The sequence below is a fragment of the Acomys minous genome (assembly GCF_964271855.1).
Source record: "Acomys minous genome assembly, chromosome: 3".
Taxonomy (NCBI): Eukaryota; Metazoa; Chordata; class Mammalia; order Rodentia; family Muridae; genus Acomys; species Acomys minous.
The window spans coordinates 84866192-84885710 of NC_140485.1; the positions used below are offsets into that span (position 1 = coordinate 84866192).

At 43.8% G+C, this 19519-nt stretch overlaps 1 protein-coding gene across 3 annotated transcripts in view; it reads right to left on the reverse strand.

Moving 5' to 3' along the window:
• ABHD12 (abhydrolase domain containing 12, lysophospholipase) overlaps positions 1–19519 on the reverse strand; it is a 66452-nt gene that overhangs the window by 31562 nt on the left and 15371 nt on the right. Inside the window, exons 1-2 of one of the 3 annotated variants that reach the window (XM_084774896.1) lie at positions 8083–8210; positions 6383–6484 (exon numbers count right to left, since the gene is read on the reverse strand). The exons of 1 other annotated variant lie outside the window; for it this stretch is intronic. In XM_084774896.1, the coding sequence (XP_084631022.1) occupies positions 6383–6484; positions 8083–8195 (215 nt within the window). In that variant the 5' untranslated portion in view covers positions 8196–8210. Of the gene's footprint in view, positions 1–6382; positions 6485–8082; positions 8211–19519 lie in introns of those variants that run through there. One more of the 3 variants, XM_084774895.1, reaches the window with a different exon arrangement.

Genomic DNA, 19519 nt, shown 5'->3' on the forward strand with positions numbered 1-19519 from the left:
TAGAAGAGATGTCTTTTTTTGTTGTTGCTGTTCTTGAGATAGAGTTTCTCTGTGTAGCTCAGCTGTGCTAGACTTGCTTTGTAGACCAGACTGGCCTCGAACTCAGAGATTCGCCTGCCTCCCAAGTACTGGGATTACAGGCTTGAGGGATGTTATTTGACTATATAAAATGCTAATTGCTATCAAAGACATTTGTAGTGGATGTAAATCTGTTTTTGTTTTGCTCCCAAGTATGGGATGTGAAACAGACTTGTGTGAGGGTATGCAGTATTTTTCCGCTGGACACAGACTTGAGAGAGAACAGGTGATGATTGTCCACTAGCAACTGGTAACATCCTAGTACGGATTCTGAGAGGATATATACATATACACACATACACATATCTATCTATCTATCTATCTATCTATCTATCTATCTATCTACACACACACACACACACACACACACACACACACACACACACACACACAATTTTTTTAAAGCTCAAAACAAGCGGCTGGGCTTGGCTGTTCATCACTCCACTTCAAAGAGGCTCCTAGAGAGAACTGTTCTAGTGAATGCTTTGAGGTTCAGGCTGCTGCTCCAGGTTCTGGCTGCTGTGGTTGCAGTCACCATTGCTGCATTGCTGGTTTGCTGTTGAACTGGTCTGCTGGCATCCTGCCAACTATGCCAATGTAATAACTCCAAGGAACTGAGTCTAAGAAGGTCTACTTCTCCTGTTCCCATTAACCTCCTTTCTCTCCTATCTAGAGTTGGTGGGTTGGAAGGGAGGTATAAGCATTAAAGAACCCCAAATAAAGTAAGTTTGAAAGTTCAAAGCCTACATACATTGATAAAAGTATCAAACCCCCTCATTAATAGAAACTCAGTGAGAAGGCACAGGGCTTCCTAAATGATTAGAATAGGATTATTTTGTTCATTTGAGCTTTGTCCTTGGGTCATAAAGCTGCTGTGAAACAGCTTTAGAGAGATGAGGTAGAAGGTGGTGTTCTGGGTCTCAGGGAACAAAGCTCCCAGTGTGGCCTTCCACCCTCTCTACGCCCGTTTCTTTCCTTTTTTTTTTTTCCCATCACAAGGGCAGGCCATAGACACCACAACTTCTCTTCCTCAGGGCAAACAATGTAAACTGTAAGATTCCAAGTGGCCTGAACTCAGCCATTATAACAGTAACATTGTTAGCTAAACAATGTGAGATTCCAGGTGGCTTGGCTAGTCAACATAACAATAGCGTTGTTAAACAAGTTAAGAATTGCAGGCTGAAGTTAAAAATTCTCCCCTAGCCTCCATCTCCACCCTGCCCCCGGAATTTACTGCCCCCTTCTCACCCTACTACCTCAGACCCCCATTCACCTAAAAAGTCACCTATCGTTTCCTATCACTTAATAACTAACCACGGTTACTGAGTTCTACTTCTGTAACAGAACGAGGTCTTCCATCTCCTTGGAGCTTGGTGGACCCCAGTGCGTCGGCTCAATAAAATTCCTTTGCTTTTGCATCAACTCTGGACTCTGGCTCTCAATCGGGCTTCCAGGGATAGACTCTGGCAATCGGAGTCTAGCATAAACTATTGTCCTCTTCATCGCTGTGCCCCCAACTCTTGCTTCAGACATGGTTTTCTTTTGGGTTTTTTTGTTTGTTTGTTTTTTGAATCCTTAACATACTTTGTCATAAGGCTAAGTATAGATCAGTAGTGGAGTGTGAACCTCAGTACAACACAAAAAACATACAGAAATAAAGTGGTAAGAGCTGAGGGCAAGACTCTTCTCTCTCTTTTTTTTTCACTTTGGCTAATAGACATTAATTTTAATGTCTCTTTAAAGAGTATGAACAAGTACATGGATATGGGAATATAGACTAACCAAGTCTCTGTATAAAACATGAAACTTTACTGTCCAGTCATTCCAAAATATAACCTCTCTAAATGTGTTTTGAGGCCATTGCATCTTCTTGCCCCAAGCAGAGGAAGGAAGGCCCCAGAGAGGAATATACAACTCCATTAGACTTTGTCCTACTATATTCTGTACATGTAGGTGTGTGTCTGGGTCCACTTGGGAGCAGGGCTGGCAAGGCCAACTTTATTTATTTATTTATTTTGGCTTTTTGAGTCAGGGTTTCAATGTGTATATCGCCTTGGCTGCTGGCAAGGTCAATTTTTAATTAATTAATTTGGCTTTTTGAGACAGGGTTTCAATGTGTAGCCATTGCTGAACTTGTAGACCAGGCTGGCCTTGAGCTCACAGAATCTGCCTGCCTCTTTCTCCCTAAGTGCTGGCATAAAAGGCATGCACCACCACACCAGCAAAGGTCAATTTCTATCCCCTGGTAATCAGTCCAGAGCCTCTGACAGAAAATTAACCAAGTTCTTGCCAAAGATGAGAAATAAGTAATCAGTTCAGGAGTAGAGACAAGTAACTGACATCCGTCTTAGGCTTGGAGAAGCACAGCCTGCCTGGACCATTAGTTCTTTGGACCTTCCCACCTGACTTTCCAGAGCTAATTCAGTGTCTTATATAGTTGGCTCTCAATCAACACATCTAAGAGCGTCTACCTTCAATCACTGATGCCTCCTCTGCTTGTATTTTAGAGTCACACAGTGACCGTTACCAGTATTTGGGACAGCAATGGTAGCGAAGATGCTGGGACAGGAATTTGGGTGCAAATGAAACTACACTAGAGTGCCCACACAAATTTTTTAATCATTGAAGACTGCTAAGCCCTATTCAATATCTAAACCATGCTGACATTAGTTATTTTCTCTACACCTGACAGAAGCAACTGCGTGGGGTGGGGTGGGGGTACTGGTACCTGAAAAAGCAAGAGACTGACAGGAGGGCCTAAGAGAGTGCGATACAGATTGGCCACCAGCTGATCTCAGCTATGGAGCTAGAATATGTATTTTTCCTGTGTACTTCAGTGTATAAGCACCCTAGATTTTCACCAGGCCTTACATCTTCTGCCCCACAAAGAGAAATCTTAAGAGCAGATCTCTGTTCTTCATGTCTAGACTCCTACAGAAAACAAGGATGAGGTTGAGCTCATCGTGCTCAGTGAGAGATGATGTCGCCATCGCAGCCGGAAGTGGACTGCCCATTACTTCCTCCTTTTCTTTCTCTGGAAAAAGTTCTCACTTTATAGCCCACGCTGACTTGTGATCCACTATGTAGTCTAGCCTGGCCTTGTGATCTTCTGCATCAGCCTTGCAAAGGAAGGGATTATAGGTGTGTTCCACTAGTCTCGTTTTTTTGTTTTTTTGGTTTTTTTTTTTTTAGATTATTTTCTGCTGGGCTATAAAACATTCCCTTTCAGAAAATCCCAAGGAGACATTTAGAGAAAAGCATATATAAATACACGAATATGCCACCAAGTATCGGCCTTTTGTGTTTCAGGGTGCTGACTTTTCACTACTTTGAGCTGTGATCAGGAGACAATAACACAAGACAATGAACCGGGCATGGTGGTGCACACCTGTAATCCCAGCACTCAGGGAGGCAGAGGCAGGCAGATCCCTGTGGGTTCCAGAACAGCCTGGTCTACAAAGCAAGTCCACGACAGCCAAGGCTACACAGAGAAACCCTGTCTCAAAAAACCAAAACCAAGCCAAACCAAAACAACAATGACAAAAATCAAAATAACAATGTTGGGTACATTTCCTACTCCCATCCCCAGGGAGAAGAAAAGCTAGCCCAGCCACCATGGAAGCTGAGTACCCATAGTGATGCATGGGTGATGAAGTGATGAATCCTTCAGTGATCACCCCCAGGGTCAGGCTCCCTGGCTACTTCTACTGATCTCCGCTCCTGCACCCGAGGAGTCAGCTTTCACTTCCTTTCAGCCCCCAGACTCCCTTTAAGTAGCCATATACCAATAAATATCAGTGCTTTCATATCACCCATTAACCCAACCAGGGAGTGGCCACTCTCTGATCAGCTTCTAGAGGACAGCGCATAATTTCCCAGACCCTCTCTTTCCTAACGCATTACCTCGCTCACTGCAAAGCACGGGCCCTGCCTGTCAGTTGCCTGGCCTCAGAGAGACTGCAATGCCACTGACTCCAAGAGACCAAGACCTTGTGTGCTCCTGGAAGAAGGAGGGGAGTGAAAAGTTTCAGAGTCTAGTCAGAGGCAAGAAAGAGGCAGATACAAGTTGATTCTCCTCAAGCCTCACTGCCAAGGCCCCTGTGGACAAACTCATCATGCTGAGCCCACACTTTGGCTCTGGCACTGCTTACAACTATTGCTCTTCAGAGGCACTATTAGCTCAAGGCTGCAGAGATCACCAAATAATGCAGTGGGGGAAGGGAGGCTAACTCTCCAAGCAAATGGAAGGCAGCATTCAGAGGACGCCAGCACCTGCCTATCCATCAAGAATTCTGCTACAGCGCTTTCTACCAAAGATCCCCCAGGGCACGTCCTGAGCCAAGTAGTTCTGGGTAAGTTCAAAGCTGTTTCCACTCTACCTAATGGCCTGTGCACCAGCGGGTCTTCTGGAGAACCGCCAGGCAATGGCCAGAGCTGTTCCCTGTAGGGGTTCATGGAAGGATGATCTTGGAAGAATAGCATACTATACTCTTCCACTTTCAAGATCAGGGGTGGCAAGTGAGTTGCACATGGCAGAAGATGGAGAAGAAAGTATGTATAGCGCTGTGGTGGGGCAATGGCCTGGACCCTCGGTGACTACAATAAAAACAGCTGGCATGCAGCAGGGATAAACGACATGCCTCAGTGGACTTGGCTCTTCAGTAAAACCTAGCACTATTTGTGTTTCCATACCTGTCTTCTCTTTAGGACTCCATCTGGAGTTTTCATGGCAACTCAAAGCTAACATTCTTGCTCCTTTCTCCCTTCTAAGACCTGCTCTGCCCCACAATTTCCATCGTGCAAACATCACTTGGGTACCTGACAGTATTTTGATAGTTCCCTCCTTGCTTTTCTTCATTTGCAATCTGCACCAAGTTTTCTGGCGCCAGCTTCAATCCTTTTACTTTTAGTCATCAATACTACTTCTCAATTCAGACCAGCAACATTTTTTGTTCAGACTAGCCATCTTCCCTGCACCACACAAAATTATCAGCTAATAACATTGCCAGGGATGGAATCCAAGGCCTCACACATACTAGGCAAAACATTTTACCATGAGCCACACTCATAGTCCCCAAACCCTTCCTCTTTTTGCTTTGCCTTTGCTTTGCCAGGCAAGCCTTGAATGTGTGACTCCCCCTAGTTCCACCTCCAAAATGCAGGGATGGTAGGCTTGTGCTATTCTGGTAGTGTCAACTTGATGGAATGTAGAATTGTGTCTTTAGTATGTCTGTGGGGGACTGCCATGATGGGGGTGGGAAGACCAACTGTGCTGGTTAGCTTCTGTCACAAACTAGAGTTCCCACAAAGAAGAGGGAACCTTAATTGAGAAGATGCCTTTATCAGATTGCCTATATGTAAATCTGTGGGGGCATTTTCTTGATTAATGATTGACACGAGAGGGTCCAGTCCACTGTGAATGGTACCGTCCCATAGCAAGTGATTCTGGGTTGTATAAGAGAGCAAATAAAGCATGCTGTAAGGAACAAGAATGCCATAAGAAGCATTCCTCCATGGTCTCTGTTCAGTTCTTGCCTCCAGGTTCCTTCCCTGACTTCCCTCAGTGATGGAGGAAATGTGAGAGAAATACAACAAAACAAACCTTTTTGCTTTAGCTCATGGTGTTTAACATAGCACTAGAAAGCAAACTAAAAGGCCAACTCCCTGTTGCTGGCACCATCCCCATGGAAACCTGGACTGTGTGAGTGGAAAAAGGGAACTGAGCAGCAGCACGTATTCCTGACTCCCTGCGTCCAGACTGGAGAGGCAATGTGACCAGCTATTTCAAGCATCTGCTGCCTTGAATTCCCCAACATGATGGAGTGTACCCTTGAGCTGTGGGTCAGAATAAACCTTTTTGTCAGCTAAGTTACTTTTTTCAGAGTATTTTATTTACAGCAGTAGGAAAAAGAACTACCATGCCTGGCAATCACTTTTCATTATCCACACATATGAGTAACTTTCAAAAAAGGTTACATACATGGTATATACTTTGTTATATACATGGTTGCTAAATTATATACAAATATGATTTGTCTTATGTTTAGGTGGGTTAATTTTTAACTATCAATATAGTCAGAAGGCCTTACAGCTCCTTCTTAGGCATAGTGACCATGTGCCAGACCCACTTTGGAGACCAACACTCTGGTCTCTGGCTACAAGCCCCTCTGCAACCCTCTGCAACCTGGCAACAAAGGTGCCCTGCTGGGCACTGCATGGGACCCCTGCTAATGCTCCCACCTCAGCATTCACTCTCAACCCTCCAGATCCTGCAGTGCCTCACACACACAGTGTGTTTCCCCACCTGAAGCCTCCAGCCCTGTCCTCAGCCAGGTCTGTCTCACTGACACTTCTGCAGTCTTCCTGGGACTCCAGGCTAATCTGCTCTTTCTTTCCCCTCCACAGTCTGTAAGGAAATAGTTAAATATATAATAATTTATATGTCTTTTCTATCATCTATAATGTTGTTGACAATGTTATCAGTTTCTAGTATTTTGATGCTCAAGAAATTCATAACTTAACAAAGGCAGAAGTCTACAGTGTTTATCAAGACTCTTCTGATTAAATGGAAAAACAAATTCAGGGGGACAACAACTTTGTTTGGGTGGTGCTGGGCATCAAACCCAGGACCTAGACCTAGGCCAGCACTTAAGCATATATACACTTCTAGCTCTAGCATCAGCAAAATATTTTCAAGGAAAGTAATAGTCTATAAAAATTTGCAAGACTCAAGTGAGATAAATATTATACAGCATATATATCAAAGAAAAGTATCACATAAAATTTCATTTTCGTCCATAAAAAGCTATTTAATCTTAATAATAGCTAATGAAGGTGAAAGGGGAGTGGTCCATTTAAACATTCCAGGCAAAAGGTAAAACTGTTATAACTCTGTCACAGGTCACCTTGGCAACAGTGTCAAAATTGTAAATATTCATCTCTGACTCACCAAATCTCAAATTACCCAAAGTAACAAGGCACTTTTTGAAAAAGGAACAGATTGAACACTAGAAAATTGCTAATAATAGCAAGAAGCACTGAGAAAAGCCAGATCTGTAGGAAGCTGATTAAATAAATGATGAACTCATGTATTATGAAGATGCTGGGTATATATCATAGAGTGTCTTGACCAAGAAAAGCAGTCATTATTCTTTAAAAACTCCCCTGATGTCATCATGGATGGCCATCGGTTCCACCTGCCCCTTCAATGGTCACTCCGTCCTCGAGGGCAACAGTGGGGTTTGTGAAGGCATGCTAACACTCCTGTGTCATCTCCAGGCTGCATTTAATTCCCTTTTTTGGCTTCTGCATAAGCAGTCTGGATCAGGACCTGTACACCCTTCCTCATATGTGTCAAAACACAGTAAGGGGCAGGTCAAGGCCATGCAGGAGAAAACCCTACACAGAGCGACCAGGAGTGGGCAAGCCTCTTGAGTACAGCACACAGGTGGCCCCCTTGGCCACATCAGATCATTCCTTTGGATCGTGCAGTCACACAGCATTATGGCAACCAAGTAGTACATAGGGAGGCCAGGGTCAAACAAGGAAGACACAAGCTGTATAAACATTAAAAACAATGCCATCCCTATGTGAAGACTCGGTCCCAAATACAGCATACAGTGGTTAAGTTACAATTCATAAATCATGTGCAGAGCTGGGTACAGTGGTACATACTGATAATCCAGTACGTTCTGGGGAAGCTGGGGCAGAAAGATCTCTAGTTCAAGGACACCCCAGGCTACACTGTGAGACCCTTTCCAAAACCAAACCAAATGCAAATTGTGCATGTCTGAACACAGATTAAAGCAGGAAATGCAACCAGAAGGGTAATGGTTGCCCAGTATAGTGATTTTGTAGCTTTTTGTTTTCTACTTTACACTGTCCTATATTATCTGGTATTTTTAACAACAGAAATAGTCACTTTCATAATTATAAAAACCTAACAAGTGTTGGGGAAACACTGATTTCCACATGCTATTTTTTAAAAAAGAAAATTAGTTTTACCCAGGTAAATTTTTTTTCTTTTTTCTTTTTGGGACAGGGTTTTGCTGTGTAGTCTTGGCTGCCCTGGAATTCACTCTGTAAAACAAGATGGTCTTGAACTTATAGAAATTCATATGCCCCTCCTCCACCCACAGTGTTGGGATTAAAGGTGTGTGCCACCACCACCAGGTTTACACAAGTAATTTTGGATGCAAAAATAAATTCTTGATATACTATTAAGTGAAAAACACCATAAGATGGTACATTCAAACAGATATCCTTGTGGTAAAATGCTTGCTGTACAAGAAGGGGCCCTAAGTTTGATCCTCAAAACTCACATCAAAAAGACAAAATGTAGCCAGGCTTGGTGGTGCACGTCTTCAATCCCAGCACTCAGGGCAGAGGCAGGTGGATCTCTGTGAGTTCGAGGCCAGCCTGGACTACAAGAGAAACCCTGTCTCGAAAAATCAAAAACTAAAAGGCAAAACAAAAACAAAAACACAGGATATAGTGACACTTATAATCTAGTGCTGGTGAGCCATGCAGATCCCAAGGGCCAGCCTTACCTAATCTGAGTGCTTCAGGCCAATGCAAAGCCCTGTTACAAATCCTAAGGAACAACACTCAAAGTTCACACACACACACACACACACACACACACACACATACACACACACACCCCATAACTTTAAAAATCACTTGAACAGAATTATTATTATTATTGGTTTGTTTGTTTGTTTTTCGGGACAGGGTTTCTCTGTGTAGCCTTGGCTGTCCTGGACTCACTTTGTAGACCAGGCTGGCCTTGAACTCACAGGGATCCACCTGTCTCTGCCTCCCGAGTGCTGGGATTAAAGGCGTGCACCACCACCGCCTGCCTGAAAATTTTTACATACAAATCTACAGATGATAGGTTTAACTGTTCCTTCCACTAAAATACGAGTAAAAAAAATTTAAATACATAACTGTAAAAGGAGAGGCATCAATAACGTTCGAAAGCTAGAGAACAGGAGGACTCCAGGGAATTGAGTCAGCACACCTTGAATCAGCATATGGGCAAAGGAGGCATAGGATTTGGTGGCATCAGGCTTTCAGAAGTTGCTCAGGTTGGGACAGAAACCATGATAATTTCATACAACAGACACACTAGATTCCTATTTCATAGAACAGAGTGGAACCACAATCCTCATCTACCAGAACACTGAGTTTATTTATTCAAAAAGGTAACATATTTGAATCATAACTTCCAAATATACTAAAAACATTGGAAATCAGGAAAGCTAAGAAAAAAGTATTGGGAACCGCACACTTCCTCCTGTGCTGTCAGAGCTTGAAGCTGTTAAACTAAGCAGCAAAAGATACAAGTAGGTTCTGGTAACCTGAAACAATAAACTAACCTGATAATCTGATTACTTTTTCTGTTCTGAAAGTCATGTGACACTACAGAGAACCCTACTTTCTAAGGCCACTGTACTCATGAATGCACTGCTGTGGAGGAATGTCTTGAGTGGATGTAACAACTGTCAATAAAGCGCTGTTTAGCCAATAAGCTGGGCAGAAGGACAGGAAGTGGAAGACGGGATTTCCTGGAGAGGGGGCGGAGCCAAGATTGACAGTTGAGAGGAAAAGAGGAAAAGTTGGCAGGGAGAGAGAAGTTTCCGAGGATCATAGTGGCAAGTGCTTGGGATAAATGTATGTTATGCGGGTTAGAGTAGATTATGTTAGTTTATGAGTAGATTTGTATCAGTTTAGATTCTGCCTGGCTTAGTGCTTGCAACTTTAAAGTACGGTTCAGTGTCTCTGTGTCAGTTATTGGCTTCGTGGGCTGAACTGATACATTTACTGTAACACACCTCGGCCATGTTAACTGCACACAATTGAGCCTATAAGCTCAGTTAGTATTCCAGCATCCAGAACTAACTAGACTAGGTTACAAAAGAGGGGGGCACACATGATGACGGGAGGAGGACTTGTTGAGGGGTGTTGAAAAGGCGGCAGGAGTTTATATTTCTACTCTTTCCGGCTGGCAAGTATTGGTAAGTAAGAAAGCTTTCAATTAGCAACATTTATTTTTCACTTAATAGTCTGAACACTATTGTTGGGATTTTCAAAGTAAAAAGTCATCTTCAAGCAGGCAGTCAGGATTTTGGCCTCTTGTTCCACGCGTGTTCGTGTATATGTGGGTACAGATCTGTGGACATGTGCAAGGCTATGCCTGTGAGTCAGAGAACAATCTCACATGTTACCCCTCAGGTCCTACCCACCTTTCTGGGTTGTTGGTTTGAGACAAGGCCTCTCTCTGGTCTCACTGGCATGGCACTTTCAGGCTACACTGGCTCCTGAGCTACCAGCCATCTTCCCAGTGCCAGAATCACAAATGTGTACCCTCACACTCAGCTGTTTTTGTGGGTTCTCGCGTTTGAAAGGCAAGCACTTTACTGACTGATCTATCCTTCCAGTTCTTGGATTCTTCCTTCCCAAAACACCCAGAACACTGAGAATAATATTTTATACTGTGATGAGAAGAAATGTAAAGTCCTGTTTCTTTACTTGATTTTTTCATTCATTTACACTTTTCAAAAACCTAAGAGGCATCAGGTAGTGAATACCATGGCTGACACTTCAATTATCTTTACAAATAAAAATTTAACTTTAGCTGGGTGTGGTGGCACTCAGGAGGCAGAGGCAGGTGGATCTCTGTGAGTCGGCCAGCCTGGTCCACAAAGGGAGTCCAGGACAGCTAAGGCTATACAGAGAAACCCTGTCTCAAAAAACAAACAACAAACAGCTTACATGCTGTAGATGTAATACTTGTCAGTGAAGCATTAGATACAAAAAGCAGCTTTAGAATATGAGCATATGCATTTTCACCCACTTGAGAATCCCATGCCTTGTGCTGAGAATGGAGCAAAAAAGTTCCTTTCCCTTGTGCACAAGGAAGGCCTAGTAGCCAGGGTGAATTGTACATCCTGGCCCTTCCCATCAAGGCCAGTCTAAGATCACTGAAACAGCTCTTGAAATTACTGTACTTGTGTTTTTATTTAAGTTATTTTAAAAATATATAGGTTCATGCCTGTAATCCCAGGACTTGGGAGGCTGGAGTAGGGGGGAGTCCCAGAAGTTCAAGGTCAACCTAAACTACAGAGAGACTTTCAAGCCAGCCTGAGATACAGAATAATACCTTGTCTCAAACAAACAAAACAAAACAAGTAACAAAATTATAAGGTATAGACTAGGAGTTTGTTCTCATAGGATAGAGGATATTGTGACTTTTTTTTGTTACCCAAACACAGGTACTTTGTAAAGATGATGTGAAAATGCATTTAAATAACTAAGTTCCATTTTTACTGTGTTATTGTTGTAGTTGTTTGAGACAGTCTTACTGTGCAGCTCTCCCTAACTGATCTAAAATTCCTTATGCTGACCAGGATGGAGCCATTTTTTTCTGCCTCTCATCTCCTGTACACGGGATTATAAGCGTGAGCAACTATGCTTGGGTTTTCACTGTATGACTAGCAAAGAATAAGAAAGACTGACAATACCAAGCTGGCCACACTAGTGAACGTAAGGAGTCTGAGACAGTAAAATTTCAAAAGCACACCGGGCAACAAAGCAATAATACTGGATTTCAGAACAACAAAAGAATATTTATAAAACCAAAAAGTCAATATTCTCCCATGAGCTGTGGAGAGCTATCCTTGGACCCAGCATTGGCTCATCAGTTAAGAATACTCACTAAGCCGGGTGTGGTAGCACAGGCCTGTAATTCCAGCACCCGAGAGGCAGAGGCAGGCAAATCACTGTGAGTTTGAGGCCAGCCTGGTCTACAAAGTGAGTTCAGGATAGCCAAGGCTACACAGAAAAACCTTGTCTCAAAAACAACAACACTCACTAGCATCTTCCAGGTTCCAGATTCAATTCCCAGCACCCACATGGCAGCTCCCAACCACCCACAACTCCAGTTATATGGGCTCCAACACCTTCTCCTGGCCTCCAAGGGTAGTAGTGGGTATGCATGTGGTGTATATACATACACATGGGTAAACACTCATACATATAAAATTAAAAGAATAATAAAAGAACTGATGAAACAAGTAACTAGGGATTCAGCACTCGGGAGGCAGAGGCAGGTGGATCGCTGTGAGTTCGAGGCCAGCCTGGTCTACAAAGCGAGTCCAGGACAGCCAAGGCTACACAGAGAAACCCTGTCTTGAAACACCAAAACAAAACAAAAAAACAAACAAACAAAAAAAGAAACTAGGGATTGAGCGCTTGCCTCAAATACATAAAACCATGAGTACAATCCGCAGCAAAGTGTAAACTGGTATGGTAGATAGCACACATCTTTAATCCCATCACTGGAAATGTAGAGACAGGAGGATTCCCTAGAGTTAACTATCCCTAGAGTTAGCCTGCCACAACCCATGAGCTCCATATTTATTGAGACTAACTCAAGAAAATACCTTTACAGTGGGTAAAGGTTCATGCCACCAACCTGAGTACTTCAGTTCAATCGCAGGAAAACACATGGTGGAAGGAGAGAACCGACTCCCACTGGCTGTCCTCTGATTTCCACAGGCATGCATGACACAGGTGTCTGCCCCCTCCCCCACACACATACATGATGGAGAACAATTGAAAAAGACACCTGACGCTGGCCTCTGGCTTCCACATATAAGTACATAATGGGCATGTGTACCTACATGCACACACATACAAGTTCATGAACATCTTTGGCTACCCAGAGGGAGAGTTCAAGGCCAGCATGAGACCCTTGCTACTAATAAAACATAATAAAAAAACCTCACCAAACACAGTCAACCCAACAGGACAAGAGGCTGCAATTTTCTACAAGAATCTTTCAGGGAAAACAGCATATAAATGCAAAAGATAGGAAGTTGTAAAAAAAAAAACAACAACAACAACATGAAATGAAAAATAAAACTCACCTCCCATCACATGATGCTAAACAAGCAAATAATAACATTCTGGTACAGCAGCACTACGCTTTTTAAAGCTCAATGCCCTATTTTTATAAAGTTGGGCTCTACAGTTGAAAATGGATAGCAGGCCATACCAAACTAGCCCACGCTCTCCCTAGTATACAGTTGGTGATATGTACAAGCTGCCTGCTGGAGAATTCCTAGACCATCTGGAAGCACATGGGACCATGTGAATGGTTCCTACTGGTGTCACCCAAGGCCACATGCAGCTCGTTTCCTGTGCTGACTGGGTACACAGCTGGTGTTTCCTAATACATATAAAATTATACTCTAGCCATGCCTGTAACTCCTGCACTCGGGTGGTGGGGGCAGGAAAGTCAAAGTTCTAAGTCATTCTGGGGGCTCACAGCACGAATTTGTCTCAGTGTTCCTTCTGCCCTGAACACACTCACACACACACTCTCTCTCCGCACAGCCTCCCCCACCCCCACCCCCGTCTTTCCCTGCCCTGTATATATTGTCTACACAGTCGTCATACTTGCTCATTTTGTTTTTAAATAATTTACACTTTTTCAAGACTGTATGCTTACATGGCCTTAAAAACAAATCATAACCATAGCAAATTTTAGCAAAGCCATTGTATCTGGCATGAATTCCAGAGAGATGGCATTTGAAGTAGCCCTTTGTCAGTAATATCTGAGATTTTTATCTGGTTGTTTTTTTGAAGGATTCTAAGCCTTCGCATAATTTAGTCTGGATATACCTGTCAAACCAGTAAGTCTCATATGGCTGAAAACTGCTTAGGTAATGGTTCCTTCAAGACAGCCCCTAGATCAGAGGAGAGGTTTTGGACTTGCTAAAGTGGCTTTTGTACAACAATAAAAAGCAGGCACTTCTTGCTAGAAGTTGCCAGCATTCAGTCCCTGAGAGGCTGATGTCCTGCTGCCAGCAAGGCCTAAACACATCCTGCAGTTCTTCCTTCTATCTACAGCCCTGCGTAACCTAGAATACCAACACATGACAGACCTGACTGTTAACTTGTCACCATAAATCCTATCACCCCTGGGCCCAGAAGTAACCATTTTTTATTAACTACTGATTCCAGAGTTCTCCTATATAAACACACATGCTATAAAGCCCTCCCTCTTAAACATAGAGGCTGCATGCTACACAGTATAAATGTTTTCTTCCTTGTTTTTTTCATCCTATAAGAGATCCAGCACTCAGGGAGGCAGAGGCAGGTGGATCGCTGAGTTCGAGGCCAGCCTGGTCTACAAAGCAAGTCCAAGACATCCAAGGCTACACAGAGAAACTCTGTCTCGAAAAACAAAAACAAACAAACAAAAAAGCTGGGCACGTATAGGGGACCGGCTACATAGCCAATGTTCAGCCATCTTGTCAGAGCCTAGTTTCCTATTTCTCCAGCAGTCTGCCATTCACCAGAAACCAACTGACCTTGTCGTAGGTCGGCAGTTAGACACACCTGTTGTGGTTTATTGTGGGGGCTGGTCATTCTAGACCCCCGAGCTACTCCTTTTCCAGTGGGACTACTGATAAGATCAGATTAAAGGCCAGCTGCCTGTGAGCAGCAGTTCCGGGAGCTTTTTCCTGACTAACCAGATCCTTCACGACTTTCCTGGAATTTTTCTCTCTGCAATTATAGCAGCTGTAAAGGTAGATACCTACCTGCTGGAGCATTCCAGAGTTAGGTATCCATAGCAACCCTCGCTTACGCAAATACCCATGCCCCAGTGCCTATAAAAACTCTGTGAAAAGTTTCAATAAACGGGGCTTGATCAGAATCCAGACTTGCCCTCATTTCTTTATGTCTCCTGTCCCCCCACTTGTTTGCCCCCTCCATTAAAGACCCCGAGGGCTGGGACATATATGTCTCTCTCTCTCTCTCTCTCTCTCTCTCTCTCTCTCTCTCTCTCTCTCTCTCTGGGTGTGGGTGTGTGTGTGTGTCTCAAATAATTATTAAAAATAAAATAAAGGTAGTGAATAGTAATAAAAAAAAACCCACCAAATGAATGAATCAAGGGCTGAAGGTGCAACTAAGTGGCAGACTGCTTGACTAGTTTGTTCAAGGGCCTGGGCTTGATCCCTAGAAGCAGGGAAATAGTTCACCTTTACGCCTGGATTACTCACTTGACCTTTATCCCACACTAACTTACAAAAGGGATCTATCTGATCTCCTGGCTCACTGCCTGTTACTCAAATTTAAAAGCAAACTTTCTGAGGAGTGCTGTAGCCCTCCTCACCACCTTCCTCTACAGAGGTCCCTGCGGCTATGGGAGCTGCACTTCTCCCTCAGCCTCAGAGAAGCAGCCTAGTATGCTCACTTGGGATCTCTTTAGCGAAACCATCCAGAGGGGTGAGGCAGTTTATCTCTCTGCTCTCAGCTACTCAAGAACTTAGTGTGGCTTAACATTTGTTGAGTTGTTCCTTTTCTTCTCAAATGTTTCCCTTGATTTTGCATTTTCCGCTAAGTGTCCTTTTAGGTGTTTTTAAAAATCCTTTTTTCATTTTGTCTAACAACCACTTGTTTACACATATGAAACCTACAGATTACTATATACTAGGTTGTGGGACTCTGCTGGATAAGGTTGAAGACTGCCTTCTCTGGATAGTCATTTGTGCTAGGTCTATGTCAGTGGACTAGCTTTTCTCAGCGGAGTTCTCGGTCCACCTGGTCTGGTAAGGAATGTATCATACCCCTGTAATAAACATGTAAGGGCTTGATTCAAAGCCCAGTGTAGAAAGCAGCTGACAGTCCAAAAGCTGACGTGTGACCATATGTGTGAGTGATAGATAAAACCTTAGTAGTAAATTCTGACCTAAGAGCAGCCACGACTGCAAGTTGGTGATAAGAGTGACGCAGAAGACTAGATGTGTGAATTAGAGATGATAAGGTTAAGTATAAAAACCCTGAGAAGAAGCAGCCAGTCACCTCGACGTCACCATGACTGCCTGAAATGCTGTCAGACGACGAGGCGCTCTCCCCGGACGGAGCAGACAGACACGCTGTCAGACGACAACAAGAGACATCCTCAACTGAATCGAGTCGCAGCAGCGAACCTGTTCAATGGAACGTCGCGGTATCAGGTCGTATACCCTAATGGTATAAGCTCCTAGAACACTGATATTATAAGACGCTAAATGCTACTCCTATTAGAATTAAGATAGTTTTAAGAGTGAGATGGAATGGTATTGGTGGCTTGGCCTTGGAGCCGTATGCCGCCTTTTGCTGTAGCTGTTTTTGTATTGCTAATAAATCTCTCTTGCTAACGCGTACCACTTGCACTTGGCCCGCCTCCTTTGTTCTGGATCGACAACCCCTCAAGGAAGATTACAGGCCCAACCATAAGGAACTTGCTTGGCCAGCACAGGGAATTCCTGGAAGTACCCCACCCTACGCTGAGGAGATCTTAGCCTCCAGCAAATAATCACACTTAGAAGTTATCAACTTTAATCCCAGCACTCAGGAGACAGAGGCAGCCAGATCTCTATAAATTCTAGGCCAGGCTGGTCTACAAAGTGAGTCCAGGACAGCCAAGGCTACACAGAGAAACACTGTCTCGAACCCTACCCACCAAAAATAAAAAGTTATTCCCGCACCTATAGGATAGTTAAGTACGGTTTTCTCCTTCTTGTGTGATAGGACCCGGTGTTACTGTAGGCAAATGAGCGACTGTGCCACCGTGTGTAGGTTAAGTATGCTGGCACATGAATCAGACACATTCACCTCCCCACTGCCTACGGTTTATAAATAAAGGCTGGCTGGTGTGTTGGGTGCTCACTCATGTGCTTGCCATTCCTCCACCATGACGGTCTAAGACTCCATTTATTCTGGGGGGACCGCTGGATGCCCAGTGGTCATGCGCAATGGTGGAACTGCCTTTGCAGCTGCTGGGGCCCGCTTCACCACTGACACTGGCTTGGTGCTGACATCCCCACCTCCATGAAGCACTGTCAGACCTGTGTCTCACCATGTCACCGGATGTGCCTACCAGTAGGTGAACATCTGCCTACCTCCTCGGCTGTGCAGAGCACAGCAGCTCAAACAAGGACCACTAACACTGTGGTGTCATCACTGGCTTGTGGGGCTCCTGAGTTTCCACCGAGTTTCTTCTGAGACCTGTGGTCTTGTTCTAAAAGAGCAAACCTCTTTTTTTAAAAAATAATTTATTTATTTTTATTGTATGTGCATTGGTGTTTTGCCTGCATGTATGTCTGTGTGAGGGTGTCAGATCTTGGAGTTACAGACAGTTGTGAGCTCCCATGTGGGTGCTGGGAAATGAACTCGGGTCCTTTGGAAGAAGAGTCAGTGCTCTTAACAGCTGAGCTATCTCTCCAGCAAAACTCTTAACACTCTGGTGGCAAACTCACTTTGTGCCCAGGCTCCCAGCCTCACCCAAAAACCATCTAGTTGCCCTTAAGCAAGAAATAGGACCTTGTGACCTTTGACCTCGAGCTCCACCATTCTTGTCTGGAAGCAAGCAGTGCCTGGACTGACCCACCCAGGCCACTGGCCAGATACTGAACAACACTAGGTTTGCTTGGTTTAGGCTTGTTTTTGAGAAATGGTCTCACTCTGCTCTACAGGCTGGCTTGAAATACCACTGTAAAGTCATCAGGATGGCTCATATTAAAAAAAATAATAAGCTGGGTGTGGTGGCGCATGCCAGTAATCCCAGCACTCGGGAGGCAGAGGCAGGTGGGTCGCTGTGAGTTCGAGGCCAGCCTGGTCTACAAAGTGAGTCCAGGACAGCCAAGGTTACACAGAGAAACCCTGTCTCGAAAAACCAAAAAAAAAAAAAACAAAAACAAAAACAAAAACAAAAAAACCAGAAATGCTGGGTGCACACACACACATATTCCTAAATAATTAGCCTGCTACTTAATCTGTATAATATTACTTAGATATATGTTTTCAGGGCAGAGCATTTGGTATTGGGGAAAACTATTTCTTTAGCTCTCAGCATTTCTTGGTTGTCTGCAGTTCTTTGTTGAAGGCTGAGGCCTCCTGAGCGTGCCCCATCCACATTAGCATGTCTCCCATTCTTGTCCCTGTTCAGCTCCTGTAGGCCGTCATGTTGTTGACTTTACTTTCAGAACTGGTGTGCTGTGTTGTAATTCTGTGTTTAGTTTTGAAGGGCCAGCATTCTGTTTTCCACGTGGCTGTCCTGTTTCACATTTCTATTCACAGCGTGCCATTTCTCCACATCCTCTACAGCCTCGTTAGCCTCTGCTGGTTTTATTTTTTTAAGTTTATTTTATGTGGATGAATATTTTGCTCACCTGTAGGTCTGAGCACCATATGCATACCTGGCTTTTTAAAAATGAAGGTTCAAGACTGAACTCAGGTTACCGGGCTTGGCAGTGAGTACCTTTACCCACTGAGCCATCTTGCTAGCCTCAAATCTTTCTTTTTATTGTTCCTCTTTCTTTAGCACCTGAAGCTCTGTTTACTACCAAGATTGGCACTTAAGTAAGAGAGACCTACCTTCAGGACAAAGCCTGCTCTGGAGCCCACATCTTACATCAGGTGGCAAATTGATAACTGGGGCTCCTAAGCATGGTGGCATGCACATTAAATCCCAGCATTTGGGAAGCATTCTCTCCTTTTGTTTATGGAAGAAGCCTCAGTTACTGGCAAGCTGGTAATCTTGACTTCACTCAAAAGGGACTATTTTAACAACTGTACCATTTTATTTTATTGTCTACCATTCTGTTCTACTTGGACAGAATAGGACCATGCAGATCCCAGGATTTTGGGAAATGAGTTGCTACTCTAGTGTTACTCATCTTTTCTATGGACCCCATTACTTTCCTATACACACTGGCTAGAAGAAAAAACACTTCTTGTTTTTCTGTGTTTGTTAATGGAGTATAGCAAATACTAAGAAGTCTGTTAAGGGGGAAAAATGGTAACAGCTGACAGCTCTCACACTTTTGAATGTCCCCCCCTCTAAAGTTCATGTGCTGCCTGTGTGAAACATGGCCTTTATGAGATTATACCATGAGGGCTCCTCCTTCGTGAGCCCAACTAAGATTCCTTACACCAGAGACTTCAGACAGCATTTGCTAAGCTTGACTTTCAGCCTCTACCTGCTGAGCACACAACATCAAGGGGAGTGAAATCTTAAAAGTGGGGAACCGCCACACCTGCTGGACTTTTCAGCCTCTAGAACCGTGAAAAATAAACTTCTGCTCTTTATAAATTACCCAGTTTAAGGTGCTTTAGGCATCTGCAAAAGGAATGCAATAAGCTTCCATCTGTAGAGGCGTGTGACTCTAAATAATCACATGCCTTCAATCCCAGTACTTAGGAAGAAGAGGCCAGCCTGGTCTACAGAGTGAGTTCCAGGGCTACACAGAGAAAGCCTGTCTTGAAAAAACGGGGTGGCGGGAAGTTTAGGAGCTCAAGGTTGGTCTAGCAACACAGTTAAGAACCCTTCTCAAAATAAGAAAGGAGCTGGAGAAATAGCTCAGTAAAGTGATTGCTTTGCCCA